At 32.8% G+C, this 14,618-nt stretch overlaps 2 protein-coding genes across 6 annotated transcripts in view; both read right to left on the bottom strand.

Moving 5' to 3' along the window:
• The window catches only part of LOC130665690 (RNA-binding protein Musashi homolog Rbp6), a 531,909-nt gene that overhangs the window by 313,512 nt on the left and 203,779 nt on the right, over positions 1–14,618 (bottom strand). The window lies entirely within an intron of this gene.
• LOC130665693 (uncharacterized) lies at positions 8,852–9,900 on the bottom strand. Its single transcript, XM_057466195.1, has one exon. It carries the CDS (start codon positions 9,849–9,851, stop codon positions 9,270–9,272), a length of 582 nt encoding a protein of 193 aa, XP_057322178.1. The 5' UTR covers positions 9,852–9,900; the 3' UTR covers positions 8,852–9,269.

The following is a 14,618-nucleotide window of genomic DNA, read 5'->3' on the forward strand; positions in this document are numbered from 1 at the left end:
TTTACGCTGTTTACCCACAGATTAAGATTGTTTGATAAAAATACACAAGGTGTGAACCAGCCGACTGATAAAGTTTACCAACAAAACATATCGCGGTTTACAACGCGGGATTTTATTTTTCTAGCGACATATTTTTTTTTTTTTTTTTTTTTCGAGTCCAGACGCGGAGCTTTCTTGCGTTTGTTTATTTCTTTATCGCTTATTTATCCTGCAGCCGAGATAGACCGGGGTACAACGGGCGTACGAATGTACGGACGGGAATCTAAACAAAGTCGGCGTGCAGTCGGGCGGAACGGGCCGTTGGTTTCGCCCGTTAAACGCATTCCGAATGCATTATACTCAGCAATAAATCCTCGGTGGTGCTCGTAGATCAATAATTTCATATCCAAAACCGTGCAGTATGCAACGGCAATGTGGAGTCTGCATATATTCTGATCCATGTGACCGTTTATTCGCAACCTTGGCTTTCTTACATCTTTTACATCTCTTACATCTCAACCTCCTTGACCCTTTTCCCTTCTCGCCACCGACACACCACTTGCTATTTTTATTTTCTTGTTAAATCATACGTGATTCGATTCTCTCAAGATTATTCCGAGCTCCCTTTACCAAAAGATTTACGATTTTCCCTCGCTGCTGCAATTCTAATGCTTTAGTTTTCGTTTTTCCGCTTTTCGCTTAAAACTCCTCGAGATTTCGATGACTCAAATTGTGGTATCGGTACTCTGCCCACTTGTGTATCCTTTTTTTTTATCCTTTATAAGTCCCCTTTTTAGTTTGTTTTCTTCAAGTTAACTTTATTTTTACAGTCTACGATTATGAGAGAGAGATAGAGAAAAAATGCAAGAGGATTGTGCACTTCGGGGTAGCGAAAAAGTACTTAAGCCGATTTGGTTCCCAGGAAATGGTGTCACCTTTTTTCAGACTATACTTACTTACAGCCTTCAATTTTCAGTTTGTGTATCATTCGAAAATTTAATTCGGTGGGACACTACACTGTAAAAAGAGCGGTGTTAACAATCGACTCGATTTATCACCACGCGGTGTTAAAATTAAATAACACCGGTGTAGGCAGGGTAGTTTGGCGGGGTTAAAATACCGGTGTTAAATCTGTGTAAAGAATAAATTCTATGTGCAGAAATTAGAAAAAAAAATGTATTACATGTAAAAAAATTTGATGTTAAATATGTAAGATTTTTGTGTGTTAATTTAACACACTGCTTTTATGTTGTTTGATCAGTTCATTCTTAACACAAAAAATGTTAATTGAAACCAAAGTATCATTTACTCAGTGTTAATATCCAAACAAGCATTAACACTTTTAAAATATAACTTTAACATAGAACGTGTGTTAATTTATTAAAGTAATACAAAGAATGTGTTAAATTTACCGATATCATTTGTTACGCTGTGAAAAGAGCGGTGTTAAAAATGGACTAATTTTATCTCCGCCCGGTGTTAAAATGAAATTACACCGGTGTAGGAGGCCTAATTCGGCGGTGTTAAAATACCGGTGTTAAATCTGTGTAAAGAATAAATTCTATGTGCAGAAATTAGAAAAAAAAATGTATTACATGTAAAAAAATTTGATGTTAAATATGTAAGATTTTTGTGTGTTAATTTAACACACTGCTTTTATGTTGTTTGATCAGTTCATTCTTAACACAAAAAATGTTAATTGAAACCAAAGTATCATTTACTCAGTGTTAATATCCAGACAAGCATTAACACTTTTAAAATATAACTTTAACATAGAACGTGTGTTAATATATTAAAGTAATACAAAGAATGTGTTAAATTTACCGATATCATTTGTTACGCTGTGAAAAGAGCGGTGTTAAAAATGGACTAATTTTATCTCCGCCCGGTGTTAAAATGAAATTACACCGGTGTAGGAGGCCTAATTCGGCGGTGTTAAAACACCGGTGTTAAATCTGTGTAAAGAATAAATTCTATGTGCAGAAATTAGAAAAAAAAATGTATTACATGTAAAAAAATTTGATGTTAAATATGTAAGATTTTTGTGTGTTAATTTAACACACTGCTTTTATGTTGTTTGATCAGTTCATTCTTAACACAAAAAATGTTAATTGAAACCAAAGTATCATTTACTCAGTGTTAATATCCAGACAAGCATTAACACTTTTAAAATATAACTTTAACATAGAACGTGTGTTAATATATTAAAGTAATACAAAGAATGTGTTAAATTTACCGATATCATTTGTTACGCTGTGAAAAGAGCGGTGTTAAAAATGGACTAATTTTATCTCCGCCCGGTGTTAAAATGAAATTACACCGGTGTAGGAGGCCTAATTCGGCGGTGTTAAAATACCGGTGTTAAATCTGTGTAAAGAATAAATTCTATGTGCAGAAATTAGAAAAAAAAATGTATTACATGTAAAAAAATTTGATGTTAAATATGTAAGATTTTTGTGTGTTAATTTAACACACTGCTTTTATGTTGTTTGATCAGTTCATTCTTAACACAAAAAATGTTAATTGAAACCAAAGTATCATTTACTCAGTGTTAATATCCAAACAAGCATTAACACTTTTAAAATATAACTTTAACATAGAACGTGTGTTAATTTATTAAAGTAATACAAAGAATGTGTTAAATTTACCGATATCATTTGTTACGCTGTGAAAAGAGCGGTGTTAAAAATGGACTAATTTTATCTCCGCCCGGTGTTAAAATGAAATTACACCGGTGTAGGAGGCCTAATTCGGCGGTGTTAAAATACCGGTGTTAAACCAGTGTAAAAGCGGAGTAACCGGTGTAAAAGCGGGGTAAACTGCGTCTGCTTAGAGTATTAACTTTAAAGATTATACAAGACAAAAAATGTCAGTTCTTTATGAAAATTAATAAAAAATATCATTTATTAACAAGTTAAATATTTTAACACCGGTAAAGAATATTTACACCGGCGGCGTCGTTATTTTAACACCAGTCTAGAATATTTACACCGGTGGCGAAGTTATTTTCACACCGCTTTCGGTTTTGAAATTTAACACCGCCGATTTTAACACTTACACCGCTTGGACTTACCCCGGTGATTTTTTACAGTGTAAGATTATATATATGTATATTTTATTAGGCATCAAAATAACAGAAAGAAAAATGTTAAATTAACACTACGTGTGTTGCAGATAACATTTTAATGTGTAACAATTTTCGAACCAGTAACAGAGAATGTTAATATTTTTTTTACACAAATGAATAATTGTAAAACAACATAAAAATTAGTGTAAAATGTTGTATTAACACACAGTTTTGTGTTAATTTTTACAGAATTTTTTTTTTACTGTGTAGTGGATGAGTAAAAATATTCACACCGAAAAATATTTTAACACCGGTAAAAAATATTTACACCCGCAGCGGTGTTATTTTAACCCCGCTTTCGGTGTTGAAATTTAACACTGATAATTTTAACACCTACACCGCCTGGACTTACTCCGTTTTTTTTACAGTGCAAAAATTAACTCAAACTGAATTTTTTTCGTTCGCTAAAATTAAAAAACAATCTAGTAAATTATAATTTATAATTGTAAACAATAGAAACCGATCTGATGATTTTTTTTGTTGTCCGATGCCTGCATAATTATTAATGACATGAAGCGTAATTTCCTCATGAGGTGATTTCGATGAAAAGCGTCGTCACTTGTACCGAAACAATGCGGTCGTTTTAGTGCTCACTATTATTATGAATTATAAATTATGAATAACCGACTCAACAGAACAGCTTTAGCTGCAGCTGAAAAAGTTAATAGCGATGGAATATAATATAATACTGGAAAACACCATAAATAAAACCGGATATTGATAATCAGACAAAATAATTCACGTTTCATTTTAAACACCGATCGGTAATTTTCAGTGAGCACTAAAACTCACGATTAAAACATCATGAATCGTAATAGTCACTCGAGTGGGATTATTGCTTTGTTTTGTCCATTAAATTCAACACATCCATGAGCTTGTTTGTTTTATTGTATGCTTTTATTTATTTATTTACTATCTATTTGTGACAGAAAACTAAGATCCGGTGAAAAATATCCCGCATGAAAAAACTTTATATGTGAAAAAATATACTTTAAAATATATGAATATATGAATCTTATATTGTGATATATTGCACAATATATAAAACAATATTTATATTTTTGCCGTATAAATATATGATAATATATTGGAAAAAAATATACTGCTACAATATATTAATTATATATTTATCAATATAACTTTTTTTGTGTATGTTTAGCATATATATATTTGTATATTTTATTATATATTGATATATTGTATTGAAAGTAGTATATTTTTTAATATACAGTATAATGTATATTTTTTATATAAGTTTTCCAGTATATTTCAAAATATATGGTACTCCATATATTTTGCAATATATAGCGTCTAATATATTGCAAAATATATGGTAGTATACATATTTTTCGTACTATGGTATGTTCCATAATAAAAACCATGCATTTTAGTTTGTAATTTTCATTTCTGTGCTATCGGGCAGCTTCTCAAAAAATATAGATATATAAAGACTTATATATCTAGAAAAATATAATTTTTAATATATTGGAAAAACATACCTTCAATATATCGCAAACCATAGATTTAAACTTATAAATTCTTCCATATATGATCAATGATATTCAGACAATATTTCACTAATTATATAAGTCAAAATATATATAAATTTTATTATAATATACTTTATAAATTACATATATACCATCTATATATGACAAAATATATTGAGCATTATATGAGATAATATACATAGAGAAATATAAGAAGAAATATATTATTAAAAATATATAATCCAATATATGTAAAAAACATATATTCATAAATATATATATTTCTGCCGCCATATATTTATCACATATTCACCATATATATTTTTATATATTTTCAACAATATATAGCTTTTCCATGCGGGATAAACTGCGCTGACTCATGAGCAGAAAAATATAAATATTGAGGAAAAATAAATTTGAGAAGAGAAAAAAACGACTAGCTGAAAACAATTGCTTCTTGTAGTGTGTACAAGAGGGAGTAAAGCGAGGACCTCACGGTTTTTTCACAAAGAAAGAGAGAAGTGTGCAGCGAGTTCCGGTTTTATGGCGGTTTTTTTGCTATAAAAAAAATGAAAATTCTGGATGGCCTTTGAAGGGAAAAATTACTTCTTTTTTTATTCCTGTTCTTCTGCTTTATTCTCGCTGAGCTTTCTACTCTTCAGTCCACTTTAAAATTCTTAGACAAGTCCGAGCGTCAAAGGGTTAACAACACAAACGCGGTGACGAAGTGGGTTGCGAGTTAAGTTTTGTCGAGGGAGTGTATGAGCGTGCGTGTGTGTGTGTGTGTGTGTGTATATTGTGAGTAGTGTAAATTGTACAAGGCAGAAAGCTGTGAGATACAGAGAGAGTGACGTCAAGTGTCAGGAACGTGAGAGAGGCGTTGTGATGATGATCAGTGATGAAATGGCTACGGAGCCAAGCACCACCGGATGTTACCATAAATAATGTCATACTGGGAAAACTGACGCGTAGCGGAACATCTAGGACACCAAGCGCCCTACGTACTAATACTGCTACGTTATATTCTGCAGCTGGATGATGAACAACCAATTTAATGTGTATGTCGAAGGAAATATTAATGTACAGCTTTAAATTATGTGGAGACGTTGATATGACACTTGAGTATCTATAATACTAAAGATGTATTAATATAGTTTATTAAAAAAAAAGTATGAGTAGGAAGTATCTGGTGTCAAGCCCAGTCTTGGAAAAAATGATACGTGGCAATGAGGAAAAATTGTTTCGAATTTAATCTGTAGATGTTTGGATCGGATTTGCTGGGAAAGAAACTGATGTATTGAAGATTTTATGAGATATTTACGAAAGTTTGTCCCCGAAAGTCATTGGAGTACATAAAGTCCTTGCTGGGGGTCGGAATCTGGGTAGGAGGAATCGCCGATGGACTTTGCGGGACAGGAGAGCTGACGCGGCGGAATCGCGAGCCAGAAAGCCAATCGGATAAGTGGATTCCTATTGAGTCGAAGGATGTCCCATCCAATCAGATAGTGGCTTGACATTTCTCTGATGGCATATCGCGCGATATCTGCCCACAGCACCCTTACCGGCACCAGCACCATCACAGACCATGGCCACAAGCATTCAGCAGACTGACGCGAGCTTATACATCCTAAGGTTAAAAAGACGACACAAACACATACACAGACATATATTATATGCGCGAGTTGTGTCTATGGAGGTAAGATGCCATCAGTGGTTGTGGGTGTAGATTGTAGACTGTAGACTCTAGACTGTAGCAGGCTCTCTGCATAAAATGAGAAGCGAAGCCGCGGGAAATGAATCAAAGCCCGAGCGACGTTTCAATTATTTCTTACCACCAAGCGAGAAAGACTTCTGGCTTCTTCAAGCGCGAAAAAGCTTACCAAGAAAAGTCTCTCTAGGATAAGAATTGTCTACAGATATTTTGAAAACGCTCGGGAAAATATTAATGTCAAGATTCGAGATAAAATATAAGAAAATAATAATTATAATAAGAAGTTTAATAAATAATAGTGATAAAGTAGCCAAGTATTGAAATGAATTTTTAAAATTATTGTCCTCGCGTTTCACGGATTTACAACTTAATAAATAGTAATAGTAATAGGTGAGGTCATAAGTGGGGCTGGGGTCTGAGGGGGAGTTGAAATGGGTTGAAATTTTATTAACGTTAATAGAGTTAGGTATTATGTATGAAATAGCTGGCGGATCAATGAGAGATAATCAAGTTCCGCGCAAACAGAAACTAGGTGAGAGGGGGAAGGCAATAGGAGAATGAAAATGGGTAGCAAACATCAGAGCTAAAGCTTTCGAGTTAGCAAGCTGGTGAGAGAGTTGGCGCAACGAACGCATTATCGCAATTCTCTGATTAGTAGGTAATTATCAGAATCGGCTATAAGCTAATGAGATTACTCATTGCACGGACTGTGAGCCAGCTAAAACTCAATATATATATATATACATATATATATTCCGACGACTTGGTTCGTTGATTGAGCGAGCTGTTCAATAACGTCATTCAACCGATCCGCAATACTATAATACAATTACTTTAGTCCAGATCCCGTAGCAATCCAAGCTGGTCGTTATTAACACAACCCGGCTCCCATCGCCTTCATTATCTTCAATTGATCTTACAATTACATTCCCAGCCACAAAAACCATCAGCGTATTACGTTAAGGGAAATCAATAGGTCCTTTGTCGATAGATAAGTCTTATTTTTGAGCTCCGCTGATTTACATTGGTTAAGAGCCTTTAAAAAATAACGAACTCGTTCGAATATTTTTTTACTGCTTGATGTTCCAGATGTTTCTTTTATACTTCTTGGGCAACGTTTTTTATGGATTTTTCCCAGGTGCTTTTTTTACAAGCTGCCAAGTGAAGCTGAGAAAAATCGGACCACCAATGGAAAATAAAAAAAAAAAACATTTCCGATACGAAATATAGCCAACTGGAGATGCTAACGATCTGCGGTCTACATTTGAGGACTCGTTGAGGGTAGTTATGTTCAAGTTTTGATGGGGTCAAGATGCTACAAGTGTATTAAAGGCACGTACATTCAAATATCTGATTCCGATGCAATATACAACTTGGATATGTACTATTTGATAGAAGCAGGGGAGCTGGACGAAATGAGATACTTGAAGAGGGTGAAAAAATTTTTTTTTTTTTTTAATTTATTTATTTAAAGTCGCATCAGCCTCCAGGGTCCTTAGCGACTACTGAGAACAAGACAATTTGGTTTTACATATTTAAATCATTGAACTTATAATATCTATCACACATACACTAACAAGACTTTATCACATTCTGTACATACACACAGATTATTCGTTTTTTTTTTTTTTTTCACAATATACTTTTACATATATACAAATCTCTTTTAATTTTTACAATTAATTTTAAATCGTTTAACAAATTTTTTAAAACATTGATATATTTCTTATCTTTTAGGCTATCCCACACAGAGAAAAAAAATTTCTTGGCGCAATAATTTTTTGGTATTATAAATTGGACACCAAAATTTTTTTGGGACGAGAAAAAATTTATTGACTCAAAAAGTTTTTTCTTGCTCTGAGAAAATTAATTCTCGCTGTAAGAAAATTTCAGTTTTCAATTCATAATACAAAAAATTTCTTGAGCTGGGAAAAAATTTTCCTGGGGCGAGTAAAAAATTCTTGTGCCAAGTAATCCTTTTTTTCTGTGCAGGAGTCACTTGGCCATTTCGCTTTTTCCTTTTTAACTTTTAATTTTAGAAAAATATTTTTATTTTATAGCTATGCGGTTATTTTTAAGTAATTTTAGATGTCAGGACATATTTTTTGAAATTTTTATTTTTTGGCACAGTAAAAAGTTTAACAGGATGGCCACAAATTGGGAATTATTAGGGAATTTAATACAACCGGGACATGTTATGGAAATGTCAGGGAATTTCGAAAAGTATCCGGAAATTTAATTGCAACGGTTAAAAATTTAGAAAATTTTCAATAATGCAGTAGTCACAAAAACGGGCTGTAACTTGAAGGAAAATGGCCGTACAATGAAAACAAAAAAGGCAAATTGTAGCTTTGAGTGTCTAGTTTTCAAATCTGGTCTTGAAATTTTTTTATTATGCACGGTCCCAAAGTAATCATAAAAAAACCATCGAAAAAAACATTTTCCAAATTTTCGTCCGCCTCAAAAACGGTCTACGAGCTTCAATAAATTTTTCCGATAATTATGATTGATTTTGGATTACTCCTGATCCATGCAAAAAAAAGTAAGACCAGATCAGAAAACTAGACACTTGAAGCTACAATTTGTCTTTTCTGTTTTTTGTGTACGACCATTTTCCTTTGAGTTACAACCTGAGGAAAATCACTTAAAAATTTGGAATTTTTTTGATATCCTTTAATTTTTGTGACTAGTGTATTTTGAAATTATTTTAATCATAAAATTTCTTATTAAATATTTTAACTTACATATTTTTAACATCAAATAATCAAAAGTAGGCCATATTAATTTGTTTTACTGACATCAGATTTAATTATTAACAATAAGAATGTAATCAAAACTTTGAATATCTTAATGATTCGAATCCAAGTTTCGAATCAGGGAAAAATTTGAAAAACTTTACTAGAAAACTGGGAAATATCAGGGAATTTCGAAATCATTTCTTTGCTTAGTAAAAATAATAATTTCAATTATTTTTAAAAGTTTCCTCTACCAGAAAATTAACAAACGATCGATGTTCTTCTCTAACATCCCCACGCAGTTCAAAATTCAGCATATGCGCCATACCCGTTTTTTCAAGAAAATGTTTTATTCTCGCGACATTGTCATAAGCGCAATTATTTTCACTGGGATTATTGTGGTTCGAACAATTAGTCCCCAATTTTTCAATGTCATCATAATGAACGTCAGTCATGCACAAAATTTTTTTAAAATTCCCAATTATTTGTATCAATAATTTTTTTTTCAATTCATTCGGGACAATAATTACCTTTGCATTTTTCAAATAATTTCTAAAAATACTTTCCTGGTCGAACGACGAAATATTTCCACTCTCCCATGGTATTCCATTGAGTTTATTTATTACTAATGAATAAAACGATTGCAACTCATCTGGTAAATCATTCCAATTACAAAATGGTTTAAATACTCCTTTTTCATCGATAACAGTACCACTAGAATCCTCAGTTACTGACATAACACCGAATTCTTTTGCCACGAAATTTGACGCGGTGATAAAATAACCGTTAAAGTCAATAATTACCGACATAACTACTCAGCTTATTTTATTTAAATCAATTCGTTCTAATTAATAATCAATAAAAAAATTTTTTTTTAATTATTAGTCATGTAAATTAAGGTAATTATATTTATGACTAATTAACGAGTACTTAACTAAGCACTTGGATACATCGATAATGAATTCACTCTCATCACTTGTCTTTATAAATATTAATTAAGTTAAAAATAATTACTAAATTGCTCATTAATTATTAGCAGAGGCAAAATGGACAACGATGTATTTTAATACCGGAAAAAAATTTTAATCGACAAAGACAAATTATTTTTAAAAAAAGTTATTATGGGCTTAACATTAATTAAAAATTAATATTTATTACTGTCGATATAATTAATGAATAATTTATAAAATCGATCGGGGGGAAAGAAAATTTATTACACGATGGAGAGAAAATTATAGTAACCGTTTTTAAGACGCTTATGAAATATCAACCCATAAAGTTATGGTAATAATTACTTTGAATTATAGGATACACACACATCATTTTTGGAAAAGTTTCTATAACCACACTGTCAAAAATTACCGGGATAAGTCCAAGCGGTGTAGGTGTTAAAATCGACGGTGTTAAATTTCAATACCGAAAGCGGTGTGAAAATAACGCCGCTGCCGGTGGAGATATTCTGTACCGGGGTTAAAAAAAATTCTCCGGTGTTAAAATAACACCGCTGCCGGTGTAAATATTCTATACCGGTGTTAAAATAACGCCGCCGCCCGTGTAAATATTCTGTACCGGTGTTAAAATAACGCCGCCACCGGTGTAAGTATTCTAGACCGGTGTTAAAATAACGCCACCGCCGGTGTAGATATTCTTGTGAATATTTTTACTTACTCGATCACTATACTTGTTAATAAATGATATTTTTGATTAATTTTCATAAAGAACTGACATTTTTTGTGTTTTATAATTCTTAAAGTTAATACTCCAAGCAGACGCAGTTTACCCTGCTTTTACACCGGTATTACTCCGTTTTTACACCTGTTACCTCGCTTTTACACCGATTTTACTCCGCTTTTACACCGGTTATCCCGATTTAACACCGGTATTTTTGACACCGGTGATTACTCTTCCTACACCGGTGTAATATTATTTTAACACCAGGCGGAGTTAAAATGATTCCATTTTTAACACCGCTCTTTTTACAGTGCATGGAAACAATGCCTATAATTATGGTAAAATTTCCAATACCGTATGGTAATTGAATTTTGGTAACGATTACCAAAATTATGAGGAGTAAAAAAGGATTCGTCGAAATCACCACTCATCGTGTGTAAAACGAACGTTTTACACTTATGTATATGTTATTTTAACATGCCGTGAATGTTGAAAAAGTTACACGCGTATGTTAAAAGTAAAAAATTTTCCAAGAATTTTTTTGTGATGGTCGACATTACTTTTAACATATTTTGTGTGTTGATCTGATAGTAAAATATAAAAAGCGTTACTTTCGTATAAAATAACATTTTTGTGTTAAAAAATCAATCATTTAATATGTGTTAAAATACACTTGTAACACACTTAGAGTGTTGGTTTTAGAGTGGTATAGAAATGAAACCCATATAAATAGGAATGGTTACCATAATTTGTATGGGGGCCATTTCTATAATAGATACTTCAAAAAACCCTGTTACCACACGACATGGGAATCATTCCCTCAGTATATTGTCATTGTTACCGTAAATTCATCTCCGTTATATTCTACCTCCAGCTCATTTCCCACCGAAATTACCATCGTTATAACTAGTATTATTATTAATAATTAATATCTAATAGAGTTTAATAACATAATTATGATTAGATAATTAAATATTGCTGACAACTAAATAGATAGGGGGTAAATCGATTAATTGTGCGAAACCCCGTGACATGTGTTGTGATAATGAAATATCAAACATGAACGACTGACTCATGATCCTACGGTATTTCCAAGCGATAATTACTGATCCTACAACAATCCCACTCTGCCACAGATTGTATACAACACAACTACCAGATCAGAATATTACGGAGTTGCGTGTTTATAATTATTGTTGGCAACTGTTAGCTCTAACCCCGCATTTTACACGCAACGCTCAATTGCGTTCTCGCAATTGTCATAAAACCGGCTCTTTGTTCCTTCTAATTTCTTGCGGGATTTTTTTTTATTTATTTTTACGAAATAACGTGACTAATTGATGCGCGTATAAATAAAACATCTTAGGGAGCTTATCTAATAAAATTAAACCGCGAAATAATATGGAAACTTTAGATACACGAGAAATAAAAAAATTTATTTTAATTTTTGATTTATTGTTCATTATTTATCTTTTTAAAATTGCGGAAATATGTACAGAGTAACGTTCAGTGGGACGAGAAATGATTGACGAGGCAAGGACAGTGACATGCTAAAAATATATTCCACGAGTGTATTGAGAGAAAGAAAGATCTGGCACGTGTTGCTTCAAAGTTATCTTTTCATTTTATTTTACCTTTTTTCTGCTCATGGATTTATGTAGCTGCCTTTATTTTTTTTTTTAATTTTATAAATATATACATACACATTTTTTTCACTTTTTCCACGGAGATTCGTATAATTTTTTTTAATACTTTTAAAAGCTCGAATATTTGAGACCAGGGTAAAATGATATACTAAGGCTAGTTGGGACGTCATTTTTGAAAAGACGGGGGTAAATTGGTTATTTTAAGGATACATGGTATTTTTACTAAGAAACAATTCTTTTTCACTTACTACAGTTAGAAATTTTATATTAAATTCAACGCAAATTGTGTGGGACAAACGGTCTACACAAATTGTTATGTTAATTCAACACATTGCGGTTGTGTTGATCTTTAACACAAATTTTATGTTAAATAATTGGACACAAAATCTGTTATTTTGACAGAAAATTTTTGTAAATTTAATAGATTTTTCGTTTTAAAATTAACTAGCAAATGCACTGTAAAAAATAACCGGGGTAAGTCCAAGCGGTGTAGGTGTTAAAATTTGCGGTGTTAAATTTCAACACCGAAAGCGGTGTTAAAATAGCGCTGCCGCCGGTGTAAATATCTTTTACCGGTGTTAAAATATTTTACTTAGGGTGCGCGAATGTATGTTCATGTGTTTTTAAGTAAGTGCGCGTGTGTGTCATGGGTGTGTGCGTGTGCGCTCGCGTATGTGTGTGTGTGTGAAGATATTTTTTGCGTTTTATAAGCTTTCCAAAGTTAATACTCTGAGTGGACGCAGTTTACCCTGATTTTACACCGGTATTTTAACACCGCCGAATTACGCCTACACCGGTGTACAGTCGACTCTGTCTAAAGGTTCCACGTCAGGACAGGACCATTGCCTAAAGGTTCCCTCCCCACCATCAGCACTTCCCCTACAATATATTTCCCTCAAGCGCCGAGGCGCACGTTAAAACGAACGCATTGCGCAGTAAACATAACCTCAAAAAAACGTGCATTTAAAGTTAGCGCTCGAAAACTGAATTGTGATTTGTCACTCGAGAAAGCGGGTGGGGGAGTATCCCGGAACCTTTAAGCAATGTATCCTGGAACCTATAGACAGCGGGAACCTTTAGACAGAGTCGACTGTAACACCACGCGGAGTTAAAATGAGTCCATTTTTAACACCGCTCTCTTTACAGTGTATAAGCACATAACCTAACCAACACAAGTATGCTGATCTAACCTTAGTGCGACTTATGTCAGTTTAGCAAACAATATATTCGATTTTCAGTGATTTTTATAAAAAAACGCAGCTACACGGTAAGAAATATTTTTCGGATATCACTATGCCAGTATGGGCGTGAACGCCATACAGTATGGTGTCGAAGATTCTTATAGGTTGTAAAATTGCATGCATAGATGATTCGACCATTGCGGGAATAGTAACATTGGCCATAGTTGGTGCGGACGCCGCAATGTCAGTATGGCCGTCGAGCCACAACGCTTTTGGCCGATAAACCTAGCCTAACGACATCTATATATTTTTGGTGGTAATACGATAGTATACATTGATTGACACGCCAGAAATTATGGTGGGAAAAACTAGTAACATTATGCCCTCGACTGCGTAGTTACTTGAATTTCTGTTCATGTAAAAAGAGAATAAATTTGGACGAAATCGCAAAAAAACTATAATTGCAATTGTGAAAATTATTGAAATTTTTTAGTTCAATTTATTAGAAACATAAAAAGTCATTAAATTAGGGGCTCAGTTTCCGTTGAATTTCGGTATTTAAACAAGAATTTAATAATAAATGTAATTTTTTTTTCGAGTAATTTGTAAATTCATAAAGTTTTAAATAAATTTCCGTTGCAATTCTCTGTTAATTCACGGATTTTAATTAAACTCTAATATCTCGGGTATTTAATTCTAGCCAAATTGGAAAATTTAAGTATAGACTTTAGTAAGAAAGCGTTTTAGGTATTTAAATACAAGTTTAACTTTGGATTTAAAAACTAAAATCGCTGTCTATTCTTCGGGCAGATCTTTGATTCCTCGGCGATTCATCTTCACGGTGTATAAAGTTCTAGTACATCTTACATTTATAAAACAGGCTTAATTAATCCGACTTAAACTTTATTCGCTGAATGACTTCCCCTACCACCGACTAAAGGTCGCAGTGAATTCCTGTTGTTATTGAATTGAGTTTGGGTCTCGGGAATCATTTTTCGAAATCTGTTTACTGTGAAGTGAAAAAAAAATTTTTATTATTAATATAATAATAAAGGCTTTAGCACGCGATCAGTGAATT

Source organism: Microplitis mediator, chromosome 3 (genome assembly GCF_029852145.1).
Source record: "Microplitis mediator isolate UGA2020A chromosome 3, iyMicMedi2.1, whole genome shotgun sequence".
NCBI lineage: Eukaryota > Metazoa > Arthropoda > Insecta > Hymenoptera > Braconidae > Microplitis > Microplitis mediator.